The sequence below is a fragment of the Elaeis guineensis genome, chromosome 13 (assembly GCF_000442705.2).
Source record: "Elaeis guineensis isolate ETL-2024a chromosome 13, EG11, whole genome shotgun sequence".
NCBI lineage: Eukaryota > Viridiplantae > Streptophyta > Magnoliopsida > Arecales > Arecaceae > Elaeis > Elaeis guineensis.
The window spans coordinates 17,831,020-17,851,036 of record NC_026005.2 but is presented as its reverse complement, the minus strand read 5'-3'; the positions used below and the strand labels follow the sequence as shown (position 1 = coordinate 17,851,036).

Below are 20,017 nucleotides of genomic sequence, written 5' to 3'. Positions count from 1 at the left end.
TTTCTAGGAGAAGGTGCACTTGCTCCATTTGAAAGGGATTCTGTTTTACTACAATCAGCAACCAAACAGTGTCGAAAAGATGTTCAGATTAATGGTGAACATATTTTTCTTCTTCCATAATAAGATACTGATAAGTTCTTAAGAGAATCTCTTTGATACTCTAGTCACATTCTTCTTCCAGAAGAAAGAGCGAAAGAAAGAGCGAAAGAAAGAAAGAAAGCAACATTTTACTTTAAGTAAAAGCATGCCCCCATACTTTTTGGTCTTTAAGAACTAGCCATTCATCATACCTTTTATCCCATTATGTACATCCTATTTACTCCTAGACATGCTCCTGAGAAATGAAGAGCTCTTTGCTATCTCCCGCAATGGTTTATCTGTGAATCTAATAAGACTATAAGTAAAACCTCCAGCTAAAGTCCCTATTATAGGTCCCAGAATATAGACCCAAATTGCCTTATAGTTATTCATGATTATTGCTGGTCCTATGCTCCTTGCAGGATTCATCGATGCTCCTGATATTGGCCTGACAAAGGAAAAAAAATTATATTTATCGCACGGACTAGAAAGATAAAATTTATGTTTGAACTGAACTTGATGAGCACTTTACATCTTTTGTCTACAGGATAATCATGGCTAATTTAATGTCTAAAAGGATAATGAGGTAGAATAGAAGAAAATTTTCATAGATTTTATTGGGAATCATGATTGAGAGATGATTAGAAATTACCCTGCAATGAAGACAATTAAAAGTATAGTGGCTCCAGCAGCAGTTCCTGCTAACTCCCCTATCTGCAATGCACACAAGTAAATAAATACAATTAGAGGAAATAATCTAGTCACTTCAGCCATGAGATATTTTCTTTTCCTTTTCGTTTCGGTTTCCAAATGCATCAATTTGGAATCTGAAAAGAGAAAACAAAGAGGATGCTGACTGCTCTAGTGTCTGTTGCGACGCCCGAAATGACAAACATCAAGCTAAAAGATATAATAATTTCAAAGACAAAAGACTGAATCGCTGATCCAACTGGAGTAGTTCCATAAAAGTGTTCAGCTGTTGGATTCAATAGCAAATACAATGCACCACTTGCAAGAACGGATCCCAGTAATTGTGCTATGATATACAATGGCACCTGCATGTATATAAATGAAAATATTACAACAATTAGACTTTACACTTCATACTTCTGTAAGTTAATAAGTAATATAAAGATATGAGATGCTTAGTGAGAGTTGGTAAGGGCTTTTGTCTTGATACAGGATATATCTGCTTGATCTCACCCAGACTTCAGTTCTTGGTTGGGTTTCTGTACATTCTTAATTCTTGAAAAAAAAAAAAATGTCCTGTAAGAAGCTATGTGACTTTGTGGACCCGAAGGTATAGGGTGGGTTTAAGAAAAATAAGTACCTTGATTCGAGGAATTCTGATCAACAATGTATGGATAGGTAACTAAGAACCTTGATTCGAGGATTAAGAACTTAAGAGACATTTAAAATATGTGGCCTTGGCCCCCTCTTAGGGTTAAAATGTTAACACTAACAGGTAGCTTGAATTGTTGAGTGAGGTATAATGACCAAGTAGAACTTAATTTGAAGTAACGATGGAAAAAAAATCATATAGATCGTCGATCCAGAATAATTTATGAAGCTTGTAATTGAAGAGAAGATGGTAGGATGACATAGTCTTTTGCTAGAAATAGACTTGACCAGTGTTTTTTCGAGCAGGGCATCATTTTATATCTAAGTTGCAGTATCCGAAACCAAGCCTTTCACCGAAGGAAGATTTGATTTTTGCAAATAATGTTGAATCCAAAACGTCAACATGCATGCATCTTAGACCTGTTTTTTGGGGTTCAATGTTGTGTCATTAGTCCATGGCATGCTTCGACTCTCAGGTTAAGTAACCTCATGTGTGGGCCGCTCCAACTTTGACAATGACAGTAGCCGACTATATTGATTTCACTCCAACCTTCACCAAATTTGATTGGTGTTCGGATTGCCAGCAATCAGAACTAGTTTTGGCCGGGTACTCAAATACCAGCCTGTCTATCTATCAGTTTAATCTAGCATTGCATGAAATAATGTCCAATATGATATTATTATGTTAAGAGACTTCCCATCTAATTCCTTATTCCATTTTCTAATGAACTTTCTAATTACTAGATAAAATGACTAAAACAGTTGTTTTCAGAAACAATAACTAATCAAAACATTGTTAATCTCATTTGGATTATCAGATTATATTTTGATATCTCTGTTATTATATTATTTCAGTATCAGGATAACTAGTTCCTTCTTCAATTTTTGCTGAGATAAACTGACATAGAAGTCCCCAAAATTTCATAGATTGAGATATTTGTAGGAGTTGGTGTGGTGCTCCCAAATCTTGGGAGGCTACTGGAGGAGTCAAAGAGTTGGCTCTGGGAGACTAGGACAGGAGTGGTCCTAAGATAGAAGCGGTGCATAGCTCTCCACGGACTCGAGATCCGGATGTTCAGGACTTCGAGAGGCTTGGTTGGTGCTTCGGAGATCTGGAGACATAAGATGGAGCAAAGAACTAGAGCCAGGACTGAAGCTACAGAGAAACAAGTAGATTTAGGGTGTTAGTCGGCTCAGACTGAGACTGGATCAACTAAGTCGCAGGTGAGTCGATCCTGTCCCAGTCTGAGTCAACTATGTCTCAGGCAAACAGAAAGGAGTATCTTAAAAAACTGTAGCAGGTACGCAGGTAAGTCGACTCAATGTCAGTCTGAGTCGACTCAGTCGCAGGCGAGCTGATTCAGTCTGGGATTGAATCGATTCAGTGTCGCGGGTAGAGCTACGGATTTTCTATTTGGGTCTAGGGTCAAATTTGATTCTAGGATTCTTAAGGTCTGGTTTGATAGGTCTTAAGGGGGCTAACCAAGAGTTTAGACTGGGATTAAGTTCAAAGGAAGAGAGCATATGAGACATGGGTATACATGGGCTCGATGAGTGCTTTCATATATGGATTAGCCAGGGGAGTTTTTGGTCAGGCCTATTGGCTATGTATATATATACATAGGTTGTATTAGGATTTTACACAGGGTGTGGAATACAGAATCTTTTATCCCTCAATATCTTTTCTCTCTTTCTCTCTAGGGTTGTTGCCCCAGGTTTCCTATAAAAACCCTAGAGTGGGGGGTGCCTCCCTTTAGCCCTAGACGCCCTAGGAGGAGGGAGGTGCCCCATCATAGTACCTAGGGATTGGTGCTGGTTTTTGCTGTCTTTAGAGAGATTAGATCTATCGCAGGTCTCCTCAGGTTCATGCATAAGACAGGAGTTTCAACATGGTATCAGAGCAGTGCAGCAGGTTGTGTTGGTGTAGCGAGTTGACCGGTGCCATGAGTTCTTACAATTTGTATCAGAGCTTGATGGAGCATGAAAAGGAAAGAGAAGTCATATAAGATGAAATCAAAAATCCATACATCTATTCCATAGTATGTCTCAGATCAACCTTCATTTTTTGCTGTGATTTGGCCAATTGAGAGTAGCGGGTTGAAGGTGGAGGCTTAGAGGATTGAAGGAAAGGGATGTCTTCCGTGGTGGAAGGTTTAGGTGCATGATTTGTTGATCCAACTTTGGTTGAAGACGGTCTTGGAGGAAAGATCGAAGTGTATGATGCTTAGGCGATAGGGATCTCTGGAGAGAAGGGTAGCATGGGGGCTATTCGGTGAATGATGAGAGTTTACTCAAGGAGTAATGATTGAGGGGAAGCTGAAAAAGCGATTGTAGCCTTCAGGTGTAAGAAGGTAGGGAAGTAGTCGGGGATGCATTCAGTGGTTCGACCAAAGTAGAGATTTGTGAAGCCTTGGGGGGATGGAGGCAGCTGATCTGGGATCAGGTTTATCTTCTGCAGGGGCATCAAGAGGAGTTGCAATTTAGGTGGAGCACCGGTCAAAGGTGCCTCCACATATGGAGGATGGTTTGACACAGGTTTAGAGCCAAAAGATGCAGAAATAGGTGTTTGATTCTAGCACCAGTGGTGGTGATGCATTACATGAATTTTTGCGGGATTACAGGCATCGTGGATTGAAGCTTTGGGGAGATTATGTCAGACGGATTTGTTTGTAGCAAGAGAGGATCCGAATATCTATAAGGAGGCTGTGGCGAGCCTCGGGTTGAGATAGATGGGTTTGAGTTACTTACTCCAGATGAAGCTGAAGCGATAGTTGGTGCAGGTGCAGAAGAGGATAAAGTGCTAGGATGGAATCTCCAAGGGTTCAGGTGCTGAAAGTGAAGAGTTGGATGAGCTCTTGATTATTTTGAAGGAGCCCATGGGGTGCGATGTATCTGAGACAGCTTCGGAGGGGTCCGCGGAGTGTGGAGGGTCTGAAGAGACAGCGACGGTGATCGAGATGCAGCGACAGGCCTAGCAATGCAGCATTGGGTAGTTGGCCTCAGGTACTTCTACGGTATCAGATGGACTTCAGGTTTAGATGGAGTATCGGGTAAAGGTGGCTTCACAGGTGGAAAGAGATTTGGCACAAGTTCAGAGCAAAGGGATGCAAGGGGAGGACCGATGTTCCAGTACCAGCACCAGTGTCGCACAGTTTCAGATAGAGCAGAGTGTGCAGATGGAGAGGTATTGCTCTGAGGAGATCATATCAGGGTATACAGTGAGTGCCGGTATAGGAACACTGTAGTTTCTCTAGAAAAGTCTAGGGCAAGTGATGGAATTGCTTAGCAGAAGGGAGTCTACAATTTTCAGGGTGATGCCAAGGAGTAAGCCAAGAGTTTTCAACAGTAGAAGCGATCATCCCAAAGGCCTCCAAAGGAGCGCTCAAAAACTGAAGAAGGATGAAGGTGGCAAGGTTTGCACAAGGGGCTGTCAGAGCATGCAAAGACAGTAGGATTGTGCAGGAGGACATTGCCAAATATGCCAAGGTTTGGGTGCACCAAGATGAAGATTGTAGGAGTTGGTGTGGTGCTCCCAAGCTTGGGAGGCCACAGGAGGAGTCAAAGTGTTGGCTCTGGAAGACTAAGATAGGTGTGGTCCTAAAGCTAGGACAGGAGTGGTCCTAGGGTGGAGGCGGTGCATAGCTCTCCACGGGCTCGAGATTCGAGTGTTCAAGACTTCGAGGGGCTTGGTTGGTGCTCCAGAGATTTGAAGACACAAAGTAGAGTAAGGAACTAGAGTCAAGGTTGAAGCTACAAAGGAACAAACAGATTCAGGATATTAGTCGGCTTAGACTGAGACTGGGTCGACTAAATCGTAGGTGGGTCGACTCAGTCTCAGTCTGGATCGACTATATCTCAGACAAATAGAAAATGATGTCTCGAAAAACTGTAGCACGGTACATAGGTGAGTCGACTTAGTGCCAGTCTGAGTCGACTCAATCATAGGTGAGCAGACTCAGTCTGAAACTGAGCCAACTCAGTGTCGCGGACAGAGCTGCATGGGTTTTCTGGTTGGATCTAGGGTGAGATTTGATTCTAGGATTCTTAAGGCCTGGATTGATAGGTCTTAAGGGGGCTAACCAAGGGTTTGGACCGAGATTAAGTCCAAGAGATGAGAGCATGTGAGACAAGGGTGTACATGGGCTCGGTGAGTGCTTTCATGTATAGGTTAGCTAGAGGAGTTTTTGGTTAGACCTATTGGCTATGTATATATATACATAGGTTGTATTAGGGTTTTACACAGGGTGTGGAATACAAGATCTTTTCTCCCTCAATCTCCTCTCTTTCTCTTTCTCTCTAGGGTTGTCATCCCAGGTTTTTTATAAAACCCTAGATTAGGGGGCACCTTCCTCAAGCCCCAGATGCGCTAAGGTTGGAAAGAGGGAGGCATCCGATCATAGCACCTTGGGATTGGTGCTGGTGTTTGTTGCCTTAAAAGAGATCGGATCTATTGCAGATCTCTTTAGGTTCATGTATAAAATCAGGAGCTTCAACATGGTATCAGAGCAGTGCAGCACGTTGTGTTGGCGTAGCGGGTTGAGCGATGCCATGGGTTCTTGACTCTAATTTATTTTGTTAACAAAAAAATAAAAAAAAAACAAAAAGCCTCTCGATAGCAATCCTCAGAGCAAACCAAGAAAGTGAGATCTCCATCAACTAACCTGTTTCAAAAGAAACTGCTTGAAAAGAGCGAAGGTAACGATGACAGCAGGATTAAAATGAGCACCAGAAATGTGCCCAACCGAGTAGATCATCACCATAACAATTAAACCCCATGTAATGCAAATCCCTAGAAACGTCACCTAGCCATACATCTTGTTCACAGTCACCGATTCACACCCGACAAACACAACGAAGAACATTCCAATGGCCTCCGCAATCAACTATATATATATTTCCACCACACACACACACGTGCACAAAAAAAAAAAGAAAAAAAAATACTATACATATCATCGTACAACAATGGTGAAAAATAAATCACAGGTCATCAATACTATAAGATATTGTATTAGCATAAAAAAAAAAAAAACTTTTTGTGCGTCATTCACCATTGCAGCAGAACATAACCCCGAATCCCGACCGGGGCTGTCGCAATAGCTGCCACTTTCTGCCTTGGTCTCTTTGTCATTGTAATTTGATGACGAAGAAGTCATTGCGAATAGAGCTCTAAATTCTCTATGAAAGAAAGAAGAGGGGTGACGGGAGAAATGTTAGGAGAGTAATGAGAGAAAGGTCATGAGAATGAGATGGTGATCGATTGGCATTAATTTGTTGGAGAGAAGATGTCATAGGAGATTTTTTTTTTTTGGATAAAAGAAGGGAACTTTCCTGTAGAAGAGCTTTTTTGTTGGCAGTAGTTTTATAGGATAAGTTAATGGATGAGACTGGGAAGATAAAATTATAGATAAATGTACCTATTTTTTAATTATCTATAACGGTTTAGAGGACTATACGGAGATTGAAAAGTAAGATTATCCTTTACAAAAAAAAAGTGAGATTATCTAAATTTCTATTTTAAATGTATCATGACTTCATCTACTCTCTCTCTCAGCTATAAGTATTGGCTTCGGCCATTATTTTAACGTCATGTATGATGTTATGAGGATTGGCTTCAACCATTATTTTAATGCCATGTATGACGTTATAAAGTCTTTTTTTCAAAGTTTAGTGTTGAATTGTTTCCCAAAAACAAAAAGGCCACGTCTCATTTTATTTCCTATTTTTTACTTTTAAAAAATAAAATCAGAGAAACCAAATGAAGAAGAATATTTTGGTATAATTATTTTTTAATTTTTTAAATTTTATTTTTATTATTTCTAAAAAATACAACTAAGGAATCATATTTTTAACTTTTTTTGGTATAAATATTTTTAATATTTTTAAAAATAAAAAACTTATGCTTTTTACCACCACCATGAACACCACATAAACCATCACTATTATTGCCTTTGTTACTGCTACAACCATCATCATTATTATTATTTTTATTGTTACTGCGACCACTATCATTGTCTTTCCACATCATTGCTATTATTATTGCCATCTTTATCATATCATCAACATCCACATCACTACTAGTCTATCGCCACACCACCACTGTTATTATCACCATCTCCATCACTTAATCGATATCTCTACCATTATGCCATCTCCACCTCCTTCACGACATCATTATCATCACCATCATTGCTTATGCCATATCATCGGTGCCCTTGCTACTACGATTGCCACCTTGCTGCCACCTACCCCCACCACCAACATTTTTTCTGTTTCCATCGTTACCATCATCTCTACTACTATCATCATATTTTTAAAAATAATTGATTACACCAAACATATTTATTTTTTTAAAAAATAAAAAAATAGAATTTTATTCTTCTATTATTCAAATAGAGAAAATAAAAATGATACCAAAGGTATCTAAACATTTAGCAATGTGGTTTACAAGCATTTTAGTGACAAAATGCTCCATGCAACCATTTATGCACATCATTTTAAAAGCAAGATAATGCTATAGCTTCACCATCTGATCTTCAGTGCCGATAAAAGTATAAGGTGCTTAATTTACAGCATAATTGAAGAAAGAAGAAAAGTTGACTTGCTTCAACTACTTTCACAAATCTTTGAAACGAATTGTGGTATCACATTGCTCAGAACAAAAGAAACCTGTTACAAAGGAAAAATGAAATTCTATTGCACAAAAGCTGAGTTTATTGTTCTATCAACGCTTCAACAGAGACACCACACAAAAGCAAAGGACAACAACGGAAGACCTACTAAATATCAGCAATTTCACCAGTCACCTGGTACCATCGTGGCCTGGACTGGCATCACCCTGCTATCTTATTTTCTTACAAAAATACAACAGACAGTAAAACCAAAACAAAGTGATCTATCATTTTGAAGGCACTTCCGAAGGGCAGTTGCCAAGAGACAGCTCGGTTGGAGTGCAGACAAAGGCCCTTTGCTGCAAATGCCTCCAGCTCTGCTCCATACTGACCTGCACCATCTCAGCCAGCATCTTCTTTGCCTTACCTGCACGATCCTCACCATCTATATGAGACACAATGTTACTCACTATGTTCTCAAGGGTCTCTGCCGGCAATTCTGACCTTGAATATGGAGAGTTCCTCAGTAACTGTAGAAGGGTGCGAGCTTTTGATTGAGACTTGGGTGTCCCCTGAACAGTGAGCTCAAGAAGACCAGGAATCACACCTTCTCCAAGAATTACTTCTTTGTATCTACAACGATCACTTTCACACATTGTCAGAAGAGCTCCTACTGCATACTCTCTACTTTGGGGAGAGCCTTCCTCAAGAACTTCGACTACTGTGAGAACTCCACCTGCCTCAACAGTCAGAGCAGTTCTCCCCTCGCCGAAGGCCATCAATGACTCCAAAAGCGCACTGCACTTTTCAGCTATTTTGGAGGATTTGTTGCAGCTCTTCAGTAAGTTAATCAGAGGGGCGATAGGTCGGAGTGAGAGGATGGTGCAGATATTATCTGGAATTGTGGAGAGATTGTAGAGAGCCATAACAGCATCAATCTTGGCTTGTGAGTTTCCATCTCTAAGGATTTTGACAAGGAGGGGGATGGCACCAGCTGCACTGATGGTGGGTTTATTGATGGATGAGGCAGAGAGGGTAAGGATAGCTGCAGTGGCATACTCCTGTAAGCACAGATTTGTTGACTGCAAGAACCCAATGAGTGGCTCAACTGCACCAGCATCCACTATCCTTATCTTGTTCCTGTAAATAAAAGTTCACATTGAATTCAGTTAAGCTTTTATCCAAATTGGAGCAGCATCACATTACATATCAGATTAGTTGTAAGATTGACCCTAGCATAATTAGCATCATAGCTTCTAATGATTGCAGTTCATCAACATGCACGAATGCACACCATAGAAAGTGTTGGAGTACAAAGAAGTGTGAGACAACAATTTTTGGAACATACAAATTAAGCCTTCTTTCTCCTACTGAGAAGAGGTTAAGAAAGTCAATGCTACATCACCAGCAATTTTACCTGAGCCTTTGCATTCTTTCAATTGCACATAATATGTGAAGGAACCATGTGGGCATATGTTTATTTCCAAACCGGCAATATGCTTGGTAGATCTTAATGTTAGATGTATACCCTAGATGCCAATCGAACGGACTTACTAATTTTTTCTATGATATAATTTCGCACTTGATCTAATTATTTAGAGTAGTTAATTACCGTTCATGTAGTGTATGTGTCTATGAATCGTCCAATGAATTAATAAGATGATGACACATATTCTCAAGAATTGAGAATTTGAGACATGTACCATTGATGGTTAATTTACAAATTGCTTTCGACCATAAAATCATCATGGGGACAGTGATCGATACAGATAGATTGGTGCATGGATTGCTTTCTAATAGATAGATGAATCTCGAATCTATAGTGTGGGGACATTGAGTGAGAGTGCAGATGCTTGTTAGGGAACAAAGATGCTGAGCGTGATCAATACGAGAAGTCACTTGGATGTCTATTCACTCGTCAGTGACATTCTCGATGTTGTAGTAATGTGAATGGTTCTTTGACCTATGGTGCCTCGGCTGTTCACAATGAGGTTGCTGTAGTTTGACTACACCATAACTCGATTTTCTAATCATATGAGGTCTTGAGATGTATGTTGGTTGCAGTAGGTTTATTGCAGGAATAGGGTGTGCACCTAAATGGAATCTATCAATCTTGGTAGAAAAAGAAGAAGTTCTATGCGATTCGTGAGATTGATTTCAGAAAGTCTTTGGCCAAAGCAAGTGTAAATACTGAAAAAAAAAATTTTACGAAAATTTACAAATGAATTCAAATCGAGCCAATCTTGCATATAACAGACGATGCAGTTTGACGAGTTTTCCATAACCTCCATCTTATCGAGACTCACGATAAAAGAACTGAATCACACGATAACTATACCTAGAGATTTATTACTTCGATTTTATTGGGTTGCACTATATATTGCTAGGTATAACTGGTGGATCGTGAGACTCGTCGAGCATCATCTTGATGATCGATGATTCTTGTCGGACAGAGTTGGAATTATTCTAATCCATTGAAAGAAGTTTCAATGATACTTTAATAGAAATCAAAATATATCTTACTACTAAATAGAATAGAATCTACGAGGTCACACACAAAAGAGGTCCTAACTGATCAGGATGTCGAATAGCGATTTTGAATCGCAATAGGATCCAATTATCAATGTGATTGATGATTGAACTAACATGTAAAAGTTACATGGAGGACTTAGTAAGAGTTAGTAAGTTATAGGAGGACTAATTTACAAATATTGCTAATTATTTGATTTGATTAAATATAGGCTAAATTAAATCAGATTGGATCAGATTGGATTTGGTTTAATAGGTTTTTCGGTCTAAATAGGATTTGGACTTAATTCTTAATTGAGTTTGACTCAATTTAGATTCGAATCAGATTGGAATTAAGATAGAAAATCAGAGTCCCATTGCATTGGGACTTTCTCCCCTTATCCACTCCCTAAAGGGATGCCCAAGCAAATGTTTTACCATGGAATATTGGGGCGCTAAAACAAGTTGGTGCACAAACTAAAGGGGCGGTGGAAAAGAGAAGAGTCCTCTTTTAAGGACTTCAACAAACCCTAACTAACCCTAATTGTTAGGGATAAAAAGGGGGCTCCTACACAAGGGAATACACAGTAATTGATGAGAGAGTTGTGGAGTGTAATGAAGAAAGAAAAGAAGGGGGCGCGGCATGGAAGTTGTAGGCGTGAAGTTTGTTCATGCACAAGAGAGAGGGGGTGCTCCAAGTCGTTGGACGCCCCTCCCCTCTCACCTCTCTTCCTCTTTCTTCCATGAGTTCAAGGTAGTTGGACTCCTCTCTCCCTTGGTCCTAGAGTTGGACCAGCCATCTCTCTCTTTCTCCTCTATAGATGTCCAAAAGTTGGACATTATTTCTCCTTCATGATCAGTCCAAAAGTTGGATGGAAAAAGAAAAGAAAAGAGATAGAATCTCTTATTCTTCTTTTCTTTAGATTTTTTTCTTTCTCTTGAGAAGAGAAAAAAAAAAAAATCAGACTAGATCTAGTTTCTTGATCGTCCTATGGATCTCTTTAATTTTCTTGAGAAGAGAATCAAAAGAGATCAAAGATTCGATAATCCAAGGAGTGATCTTTGTAAGGGAGCTAGCACCCCGGTGAGATCAGAATCTCCTAATCAGATCAGCCTCATGTGGATATCTGTAGAGGCCGGACATGTGTGTGGCTTCAAAAAGACCTTGAAGATATCCATAAATCATTAGATCACGACTTCAACGGACCATGAAGAGATCCATGGATCATCGGATCGCAGTAAATATCTACCCACGCAAAGGTAAAAATCAGATTTTTATTTTTGCTTGTATTTTAATCTTGTATATATGATAATGCCTGGATTATGTTGAGATATGATTTCTATATGCATGCTTGATTAGATTAGATCTAATTAGAGATTTGTTTTAACATTGTTCTGACATAAAGTTGCTTTGGCATAACGAGAATTGTTATGCTGTATGATTGTCCGAGAACGATGTTGAAAATTTTTTGAAATTTTCTTCCACTGCATATTTAAAAATTTTTGAAATCTCTGCAATGCATATCGGATCGCCGTGTGATGGCATTTCCTAACATTTACATGCTTATATAGCACTAAAGAGCCTATATAATACTTTCCAGCTTGCTTTTTTGGGTGCAGACCTAGCCCATGTGGATTAAGAGACATTGCAACACGAGTCCATTTGCATGACCATAAGCTAATCATAGTGTTTGTGATTAAATTTGAATGGATTTGGACTCTCAACCCGATGAGGATGCTAAAGCCTAAATGGGAGAAGTACATAAGGACATGTGTAGGAGTGTGTTCAATTCTACATCGACTATCCACTAAGTAGATCTTGGGTACATATACAGGGCCAAAGAACCTAAATAATACTTCAAACTAGTTTTTTTGGATGAGGTCCTAGGTTGTTACTTAATAATCATCAATGATGCTACCAAAGTTTGTCAAAAAGAAAAAAATCGTTTGAATAGAGAAAGTTCACATTCTTGTTTTGAATGCCGGGCACTAGTTAGCCATGATTGCATATGCCAATGAGCCAGCACAATGTGAGTTAATAACAATGAATATAGGACTAATGACCATTGAACAATATAGTAAAGAAATCACCCCCTCCCACACCTTGCAACCCCCCCCCCCTACACACAACAACCACCACCACCCACCCTAGGCTAAATGAACTGAGATATGATCAAAGCAAGCTTGCTTTGTTATCTTTTATGAATAGGTGTTGCAATCCAAGTGAAGGGAGTTATGGCAAGACAAGGACCTATAGTGAAAAAGCTTTAAGGCCAGCCAGAATGTACAAAGATCTACCTTAGTTGTACAACTTCCATGCATATATCATGGTAGAAACACTTTAATGTTCCTATAAGCATAGAAGTGATATCCAGAGAAAGAGGTAAAAAGGCAGTGTTTGATAAAGTACAGACTATAGGCTAAAGAACAGAATTGAAGATTGGAACACAATTCACACTGATTCATAACTCCAAGCTACTTTAAAGTACAACCTGCCCCATTAGTTAAAAATCTCTTTACATCTCACAATTCAAGTGGACAATAATAACTTCATCACCTATATAAAAACATACAGATGTGTGTGTATTGCACATAACTAGAAAATTATTAGAGGAACAAAAGAATACTTTTTCTAGATTACATGAAGCATGATGATGTACAGGACCATCTCTTTCAAGCGATAAAATCAGGACAAGTAATGATCTCTGAATCATTATGCTGAAAAAAATTGGGGTGGGGGGGCATATCAAATGCATGTAACATGGCATACACAAGAAAGATGTCATATTGGAATGACATGTATGCCTACAAGATTTGTGGTTGCAGCCTGATGTCATGGGAAAAGGGGTCTCCCGTAAAATCTAGAAGATTGGTGAAAAAGAAACCAGCCAAATTAGTTACATAGTGTAACCTCTTCAAATTAAGGATCAAGGTTGTCAGACAGCCCACAAGAGCATGATTTTTATAGATATTTAAATGGAAAAACAAATTGTTTAAATAGTAACGATGTTGACTCTATTTTTCTCCTCTTTGTCCTCTTTCTGTTATTCTGCATGACAGCTCTGCTTTCATATTGTAATGATTCAAAAAAATGATTGATTTTTCTTTCTCCTGAAATCATCAACATCTTGTTTTATCCTCTTTCCTTTGCAAGTCTTCTCCAATATCTATATTCTCGCAACATGTACACACACAAAGATACGATTTTTAATCACCCTACACTTGGAGGCCCCAAGGAATGATTTGTCATTTCTTTGAACATCATCACACCTGTTTTCTGATAGCACTAAAGGAGAAAACCCTCTAAGATTCCCGTGACTTAGGAGTCTAATAAGACTAGAAGAAGTGGAAGTATATGTAAGACACAAAACTATAAGCCAGGAGCAGAATTAAAACTCAATACCATACATGTAATTAATCATTAAAAAAAAATACTGCTAAAAAATGCATTTGAAAGACATCTTGATGAAGGGGAAAAGGAATCTATTTGTTTTTCCACAAAAAGAGTAAATGACCGAATAGAAGTGCATTTCAAGCAAGATCACTTTGCCTAAGCATGTCACTTTGACATCATCGATGAATTTTCTCAGAATCTCTACCAATAGATTCATTTCATATCAGTTGCAAGAAATAATCAAGGTCATGCCTAATTACTTTATAGAAGCTCATAACAAATTATCACTTTCAAAGAAGAGTGCATCAACAAGAACACTTTGGGTTTCTCCACATAAAAAAGCTATCATATATATCATATATATAGAAAAATAAGGCATCAGGATGACAAATAACTTACATGAGAAATATTAGCTCCCATTGAATTTTTATGGGATATACAAAAACCGATCAGATCCTTCACGTTGTGCAAGGAATAATGGTGGCTTATTAGATGTCTTCACCAAATATTCCTCAATTACTCCAATACAATATAATAATAATGAACCATAAGAATGAAAACGAGGGTGCCAACTGGTTGAGTTGGTAAAGGAAGGGGGTGTTGGGAACCAGCGACCTGGGTTCATCCGACTCTCGGCCTTCCTTCCGTCTTATGTTGCGTATGTTGGGAAAAAGGCACGTTGTAGATGATTGCTTATGTTGTTTGTAAATATCCTACCATCCTAGTATCCAAAAGGCATTATGGGAAACAATTGCTTATGTTGCTTGCAAATATCCTCCCATAAACTAAACCGTTAGCCAAAGAAATGAACTCCAAAATTCCTCTATTGCTTTAACAAATCCAACTAGAAAACTTGAAACCTTTCAAATTATCTCAATTTGAAAAGAGAAAAGAGATTAATTTATGCCAATTACCCATAAAACAGAAGAAAATTACCAAAGGAGAAAGAGAATAGCAGAGGGACAAAAGAACTACGAAGAGCTACGACCAAAACAAACAAAATGAAATCAGTTAAGGTTCGGATAAAAGTGATTACAAACCAGAAAAATGAAAAAAGAGCAACTTTTTTCCATGGAAAACACTAAAGCTCGCACCTTTCGTCCTTGACGGCGAGATTCAGAAGAGCAAGTATGGCGGCCTCGCCGGACTGCGGTTCGCCCGAACGGAGCATGACCACGAGGGGCTCGACGGCGTCGGAGAGTTGCCGCCTGTGCTTCGATGAAGTCTTTGTCAGCCGCCGGATCTCACTCGCCGCCTGGATCCGGCACTCCACGTCCTCCGATCGGATCCGCTCCACAATCCCCTTCGCCACCGCCTCATCTTCTTCCCGCCCGCCGCCATCCCCGATGGAGACCCGGGCCTCTGACGACGCCATTCCACTCCCCGGAGTCGCCCTCTCTCTCTCCGTCTCTGCCCCTGGAGCCGTGAGCGGAACCAGGGGAGGGAGGAAGGGGCCTCGGATGGGCATTTATGCAAGATAACGGTCAGAGATAACGGCGCCGACGATTCGCTAGCGCTCCGTTAGTTATCGGGACGTGGCTCGCCCCCTTTTGCTCAGCCGACGGCTCGCCTCGGCTATCTTGACCGAAATTTTATTCTATCCGGTGACAATCATATCGGATCGGATCAATATAGGTTGAATTAAAAATTATCAATATAAATTTAATTTATTTATTAAATAAATAATTTGATTCGATATATTTAATTTATTTATTAAATAAATTAAATTAAATAAAATATATTAAATATTAAATAAATTAAATTAAATATATCAAAAATAAATTAAATAAATCAAATAAATTAAAAATATTAAATAGATTAAATTAAATGGATTAAAAATAAATTAAATATATTGTTTAATTCTATATTATTTAAATATTAAATAGTTTAAATAAATTAAATATTTAAAATTTAAATTTAATTTAATTATTAAATAAATTAAATAAAATAATTTATTTATAATTTAAATTTATTTATGATAGATCAAACATGAATCGAATTGATAAATCCAACCATATCTTGCCGGTCCTAATTATATGACTTTGCCTCGGAGGTCTGGGGTGTGACCATCGGAAGGCAGGAATCTACCAAGCGGTTTAGTGTGCCCCACGTCAGGACCGTCCAAGAACGTGACGTGGATTCCTGTGGACCATCCGTTGCGGTGGTGAACATGATGTGGACCTCGATGGCCGATGCGTCATCAGGTGTACCTCGGTGTGGTCCCCGGGAACGATGGCGACTGCTTTCGGTTCAGCATCTTGATCAGGATCGGACGGCTGTGGATTCTTAATTTTTTACTTTTGGGTGGAATCGAGAGAGAGAGAGAGGATATGGATAAACACGAAAAGGAGCCTCGAGGTAACTTTGCCGCTACACAGGCGAGCACCAGCCGTGGAAAAGTTTAAATATTTAAAAGGCTATATCCATATGTACATTCACATGACATGTGACAGATGTATCATGTTCTAGTATCAGTTCTCTCTTTCCAAAAGAGAACTGGAGTTTAAAATGAAGCTTGCAAGTGATTTCATTCACCGTTTTAAAACTTATTTTATGGATATTATCTTCATGAAATGGTTTGGAGAAAGAATCTTAAGAAAATTTTTGTTGGAGTATACTAACATTTTATTGACTGATAACTAAAAAAGCTTGCCAATTTGTAACTTAGCTATCTTTTTTTTTACTTAAATATTTGATTTAAATTTCTTCATTTTATTTTCAATATATATTCAATTTTTTTTCACACTAAATAATGAATGATTTGAACTATATTCTAAATATCAAGAATTATATTGAAAGCATAATTATCTGTATAGTCATTTACGAGCATAACTCTATTTTCTTCGTTTTTTTTTTGGGGGAGGGAGAAGATGGGCAATGGAGATTACATATATTTCAAATTATGCTTATAATTTGAATTTTTTTAGAAAACAAAAAAAAATTGGTGGATGGTTTTCAATCTAGTCAATAATATTTTCCACATGATACAAATGGATTGTCTTAAAACTTAATACTTGACAAGATATGAATTATTTATTTTTAAATAATAGCTGATAAATATGGCCCCACCTTTAATTAACATGTATAAATTGAAATATATAATAGACAGGTATAAATTTAAGATCTCTTGATTCCAAAGACCCAAGGGTGGATAATTGCTCAGTTCAAATGCAAATGCACAAAGATAAAGAGCTTGCCTGAAAATGCAATTGATTTTAAAGACTTGTCTACAGCAGTTTATTTCTTAATCACTATAAGTCTTCCAACCAAGGAAACAAATCAGGTGCTTGTTAATTTAAATGGGTGATGTCACACAATTGCCAGGGTCAAGTGCAGGTGTACAAAAGTAAATAACTTGCAAGCAAATACAGTTGATGTCATGGATCGATCTGCAAAACCTCCCGATAATTTTGTGCACCCTGATGACGGCAGCTCAACGGAAGCCGAAGAAGCCAAGGCCTGCAGCCATGGATGGTCGTGGTCGAGGTGAGGGGCTCGCTTGATCGTCAAGGAAACGGACGTTAAGTAGCATCCGATCCTTTTCCTTTCCTTCTCAGTTATCCCATCACATGCCAAGACCCGACCCGTGCGAAATAAAATAACATAAAAAATAAAAAAAAATGGAAAAAATGGTGAAAGGTTGCAGAAGGCGTTACGTCCCGTAAGTATCATGCAATACCCCTGCTTACGTGCGAAACAAAATAACACACACGTGGTCGGTTGGATTTGCAGTAGGATCCACACGGCCGACCGACTAAATTTTGATGATGTGCCAGTAATGAATGATGGGAGACAGGTGGACCCGGCCAAGGATGGGGGCCACCAGAAGGACACCGCACGGGGGCCTTAATTTGGACTCCACTCCTCCCCCCGTTTGGAAGTTGGAGCGGAAGCATCATGGTGGTGCCAGTTTGCCCTATCAACGGGGATGGCAAGTAGGCTTTAAGTTTGGAGGTGGTTGCCATAGTATCTACTATGCAAGGATAACCAAAAATCATCAGGCATTGTCTCAACTATCTGCATCGATACAGATGTGCTAAATATTTTTATTTACACGCTATGATAAGAGACTTCTTAACAATATATTTTTTTGGATAGACATCTCATGATAACATTAATGAAGATTGATTTCATATTTAATGTATGGTCTGACATATTTCCTATGATCAATTATTAACCTTGCGTGACCGAGCAATCACTTGCAATCAACAGTATCAGTGCTCATTATTGTAATATTACTATATCATAAATTTGAAGCCAACTCCTAAAAGTCATACCATCTCTGTACCATAAAATGTGATCTATTGTACCAATAGGCATGCATTAGCTTGGGTAGAATTCATCATCACAAGCTAATAACAGGCAATAATTGGTATGTATGGTAAGAGCGATCGATTAGCTCATGTGATAAAAGCGGTAAAGATCGATCTCAAGATTTAGAGATGTCACAATATTGATTATTTGAAGCTTTAGGGAACCTTGATATAAATGTCAAGAGAGTTGCTTTCTTAATTAATTGAGTGTCTGAAATCATGTGCTTAGAATGATGATAATGATGTGTTTTCAATTTTTATGATAAAATAATTATTTATTAAACTATAGTTCCAAATATCATTAAATAGATTCTGATTTTGGGTACAACTTTTATCCTACCAACCACACATTGATCTTTTGATGCTCATCTAGGGTTAATTATCACCTAATTATTCAACCAAACTAGCTCCGGTTTCAATTATGTATTGCTCTCTTTTTTGAGATAGTTGATCGCTTAAACCACTTTCGTAGTTGATCGCCTAAATCGTTTTCATTTATCATTCAAATCAATATCTATGAAAATTGAAAAAAGTGCGAGTTTTTTTTTTTTTGTTCTTTCCTCTACTTCTCTTTCCTTTTTTTCTGAGATCTTTTATTTTTTACTTTTTTTAGTTGATAAAAAATAGAGCTTAAACAGCATCATAAACATGCTAGCTAGCACCATCATGCAATTTGTTCCCAATTAATTTAAAGAGTTTTTACTTTCTCCTTTTTTTTTTTTTTCGGTTGGGGGCGGGGGTGGGGGAATGAAAGGTGAATAAAATGAAGGGACCAGCTTAAAACTGGAAGAGAGAATTTTGTGAGAAGATATTGGTTGATATTTTTTGAGGTCCAATGGTAAGATCATGCTTGTCTCTAAGATTAATGCTTGTTAAATCTTGGCCAACATGTGCTCATTTTTAGGAGATAGCATTTTCATTCCAAGTATTAGAAATTTTTATGTACCTTCTCAATCTTAATTTCTTTAATGGACTTCGATGTCGATATAATGTGAGAGGATGTAAAGTGATATAATACGTTTATGTAAAATTATGGCTCCTTATGTTTCCTACTCAAGTTTGCACATTGAAACTTTATAACTATACAACATTTTGTGCTAATGGTTTTGCTGCTGATGAATCCTCACCGTTGATGTTGGGATAAAAAATAAGTCCATTTATAATTATTAAATCTATTTTATAATAAATTATTGGACGGATCATTCTCCTTTTTTTTCATCAAAAAAAAAAAAAAAAAGGTGTGCACATTGGAAAGTGATTTTGGATCCAAATTAAAATACTGATGGGAAACATTTGGTGGCATCACCTTTCCATAACCTGGTAAGTACCTAACAAACGTCGCTGCAAAGAAACAAATGATCAACATGAAACAAATAATTGGCACCCTTTTCGCATTTGAGTAAACAATTAAAACAATCGCTAGCCAAGAAAAGAAAAGATAAAGACAAGCATCAGGGAACAAAAGGATGAAGAGATCATCAGTTGCCTTTTAACCAATACCTAAAAGTTTGACAAGTACTTGTGCTCCTTATCATAGAGGCTCATGTGGACAAATCCTTAGTGAGTCCACGTAGAGAGGCCCCTTGACAAGTAACCCTGTTAAAAGGAAACGGATCAGCCCAGTGCTAGATCCTTTCAGAGTTCTCAGAATAATTTGCTCGTCCAATTATTCACTCACCACCGTCCATATAGGTGATTGCTGTCTACCAACGATGATGATGATACCCAACAGTAGTATCACAGTATGTGTAGAGTGCTTTCTAGCTCTGTTA

The 20,017-nt window shown here is 38.3% G+C and overlaps 1 protein-coding gene and 1 pseudogene across 1 annotated transcript; both read right to left on the bottom strand.

The window, feature by feature from the left end:
• Window positions 1-292: 292 nt before the first annotated feature.
• Window positions 293-6,575, bottom strand: LOC105032955 (probable aquaporin NIP-type; annotated as a pseudogene).
• A 1,522-nt stretch (window positions 6,576-8,097) lies between these two features.
• Window positions 8,098-15,415, bottom strand: LOC105032954 (U-box domain-containing protein 9). The gene is made up of 2 exons (XM_010907560.3): window positions 15,027-15,415; window positions 8,098-9,170 (listed from the first exon to the last, which is right to left on the bottom strand). Exons 1-2 carry the CDS (start codon window positions 15,398-15,400, stop codon window positions 8,318-8,320), a joined length of 1,227 nt encoding a protein of 408 aa, XP_010905862.2. The 5' UTR covers window positions 15,401-15,415; the 3' UTR covers window positions 8,098-8,317.
• Window positions 15,416-20,017: the final 4,602 nt, after the last annotated feature.

What these genes read in the sequence shown, in the direction of transcription:
- LOC105032954 (XM_010907560.3), bottom strand. Translation starts at nt 15,400, where the DNA reads ATGCCCATCCGAGGCCCCTTCCTCCCTCCCCTGGTTCCGCTCACGGCT. An exon ending in CTCGCCGTCAAGGACGAAAG is followed by an intron (nt 9,171 to 15,026) that starts GTGCGAGCTTTA and finishes TTTTATTTACAG; the next exon opens with GAACAAGATAAGGATAGTGG.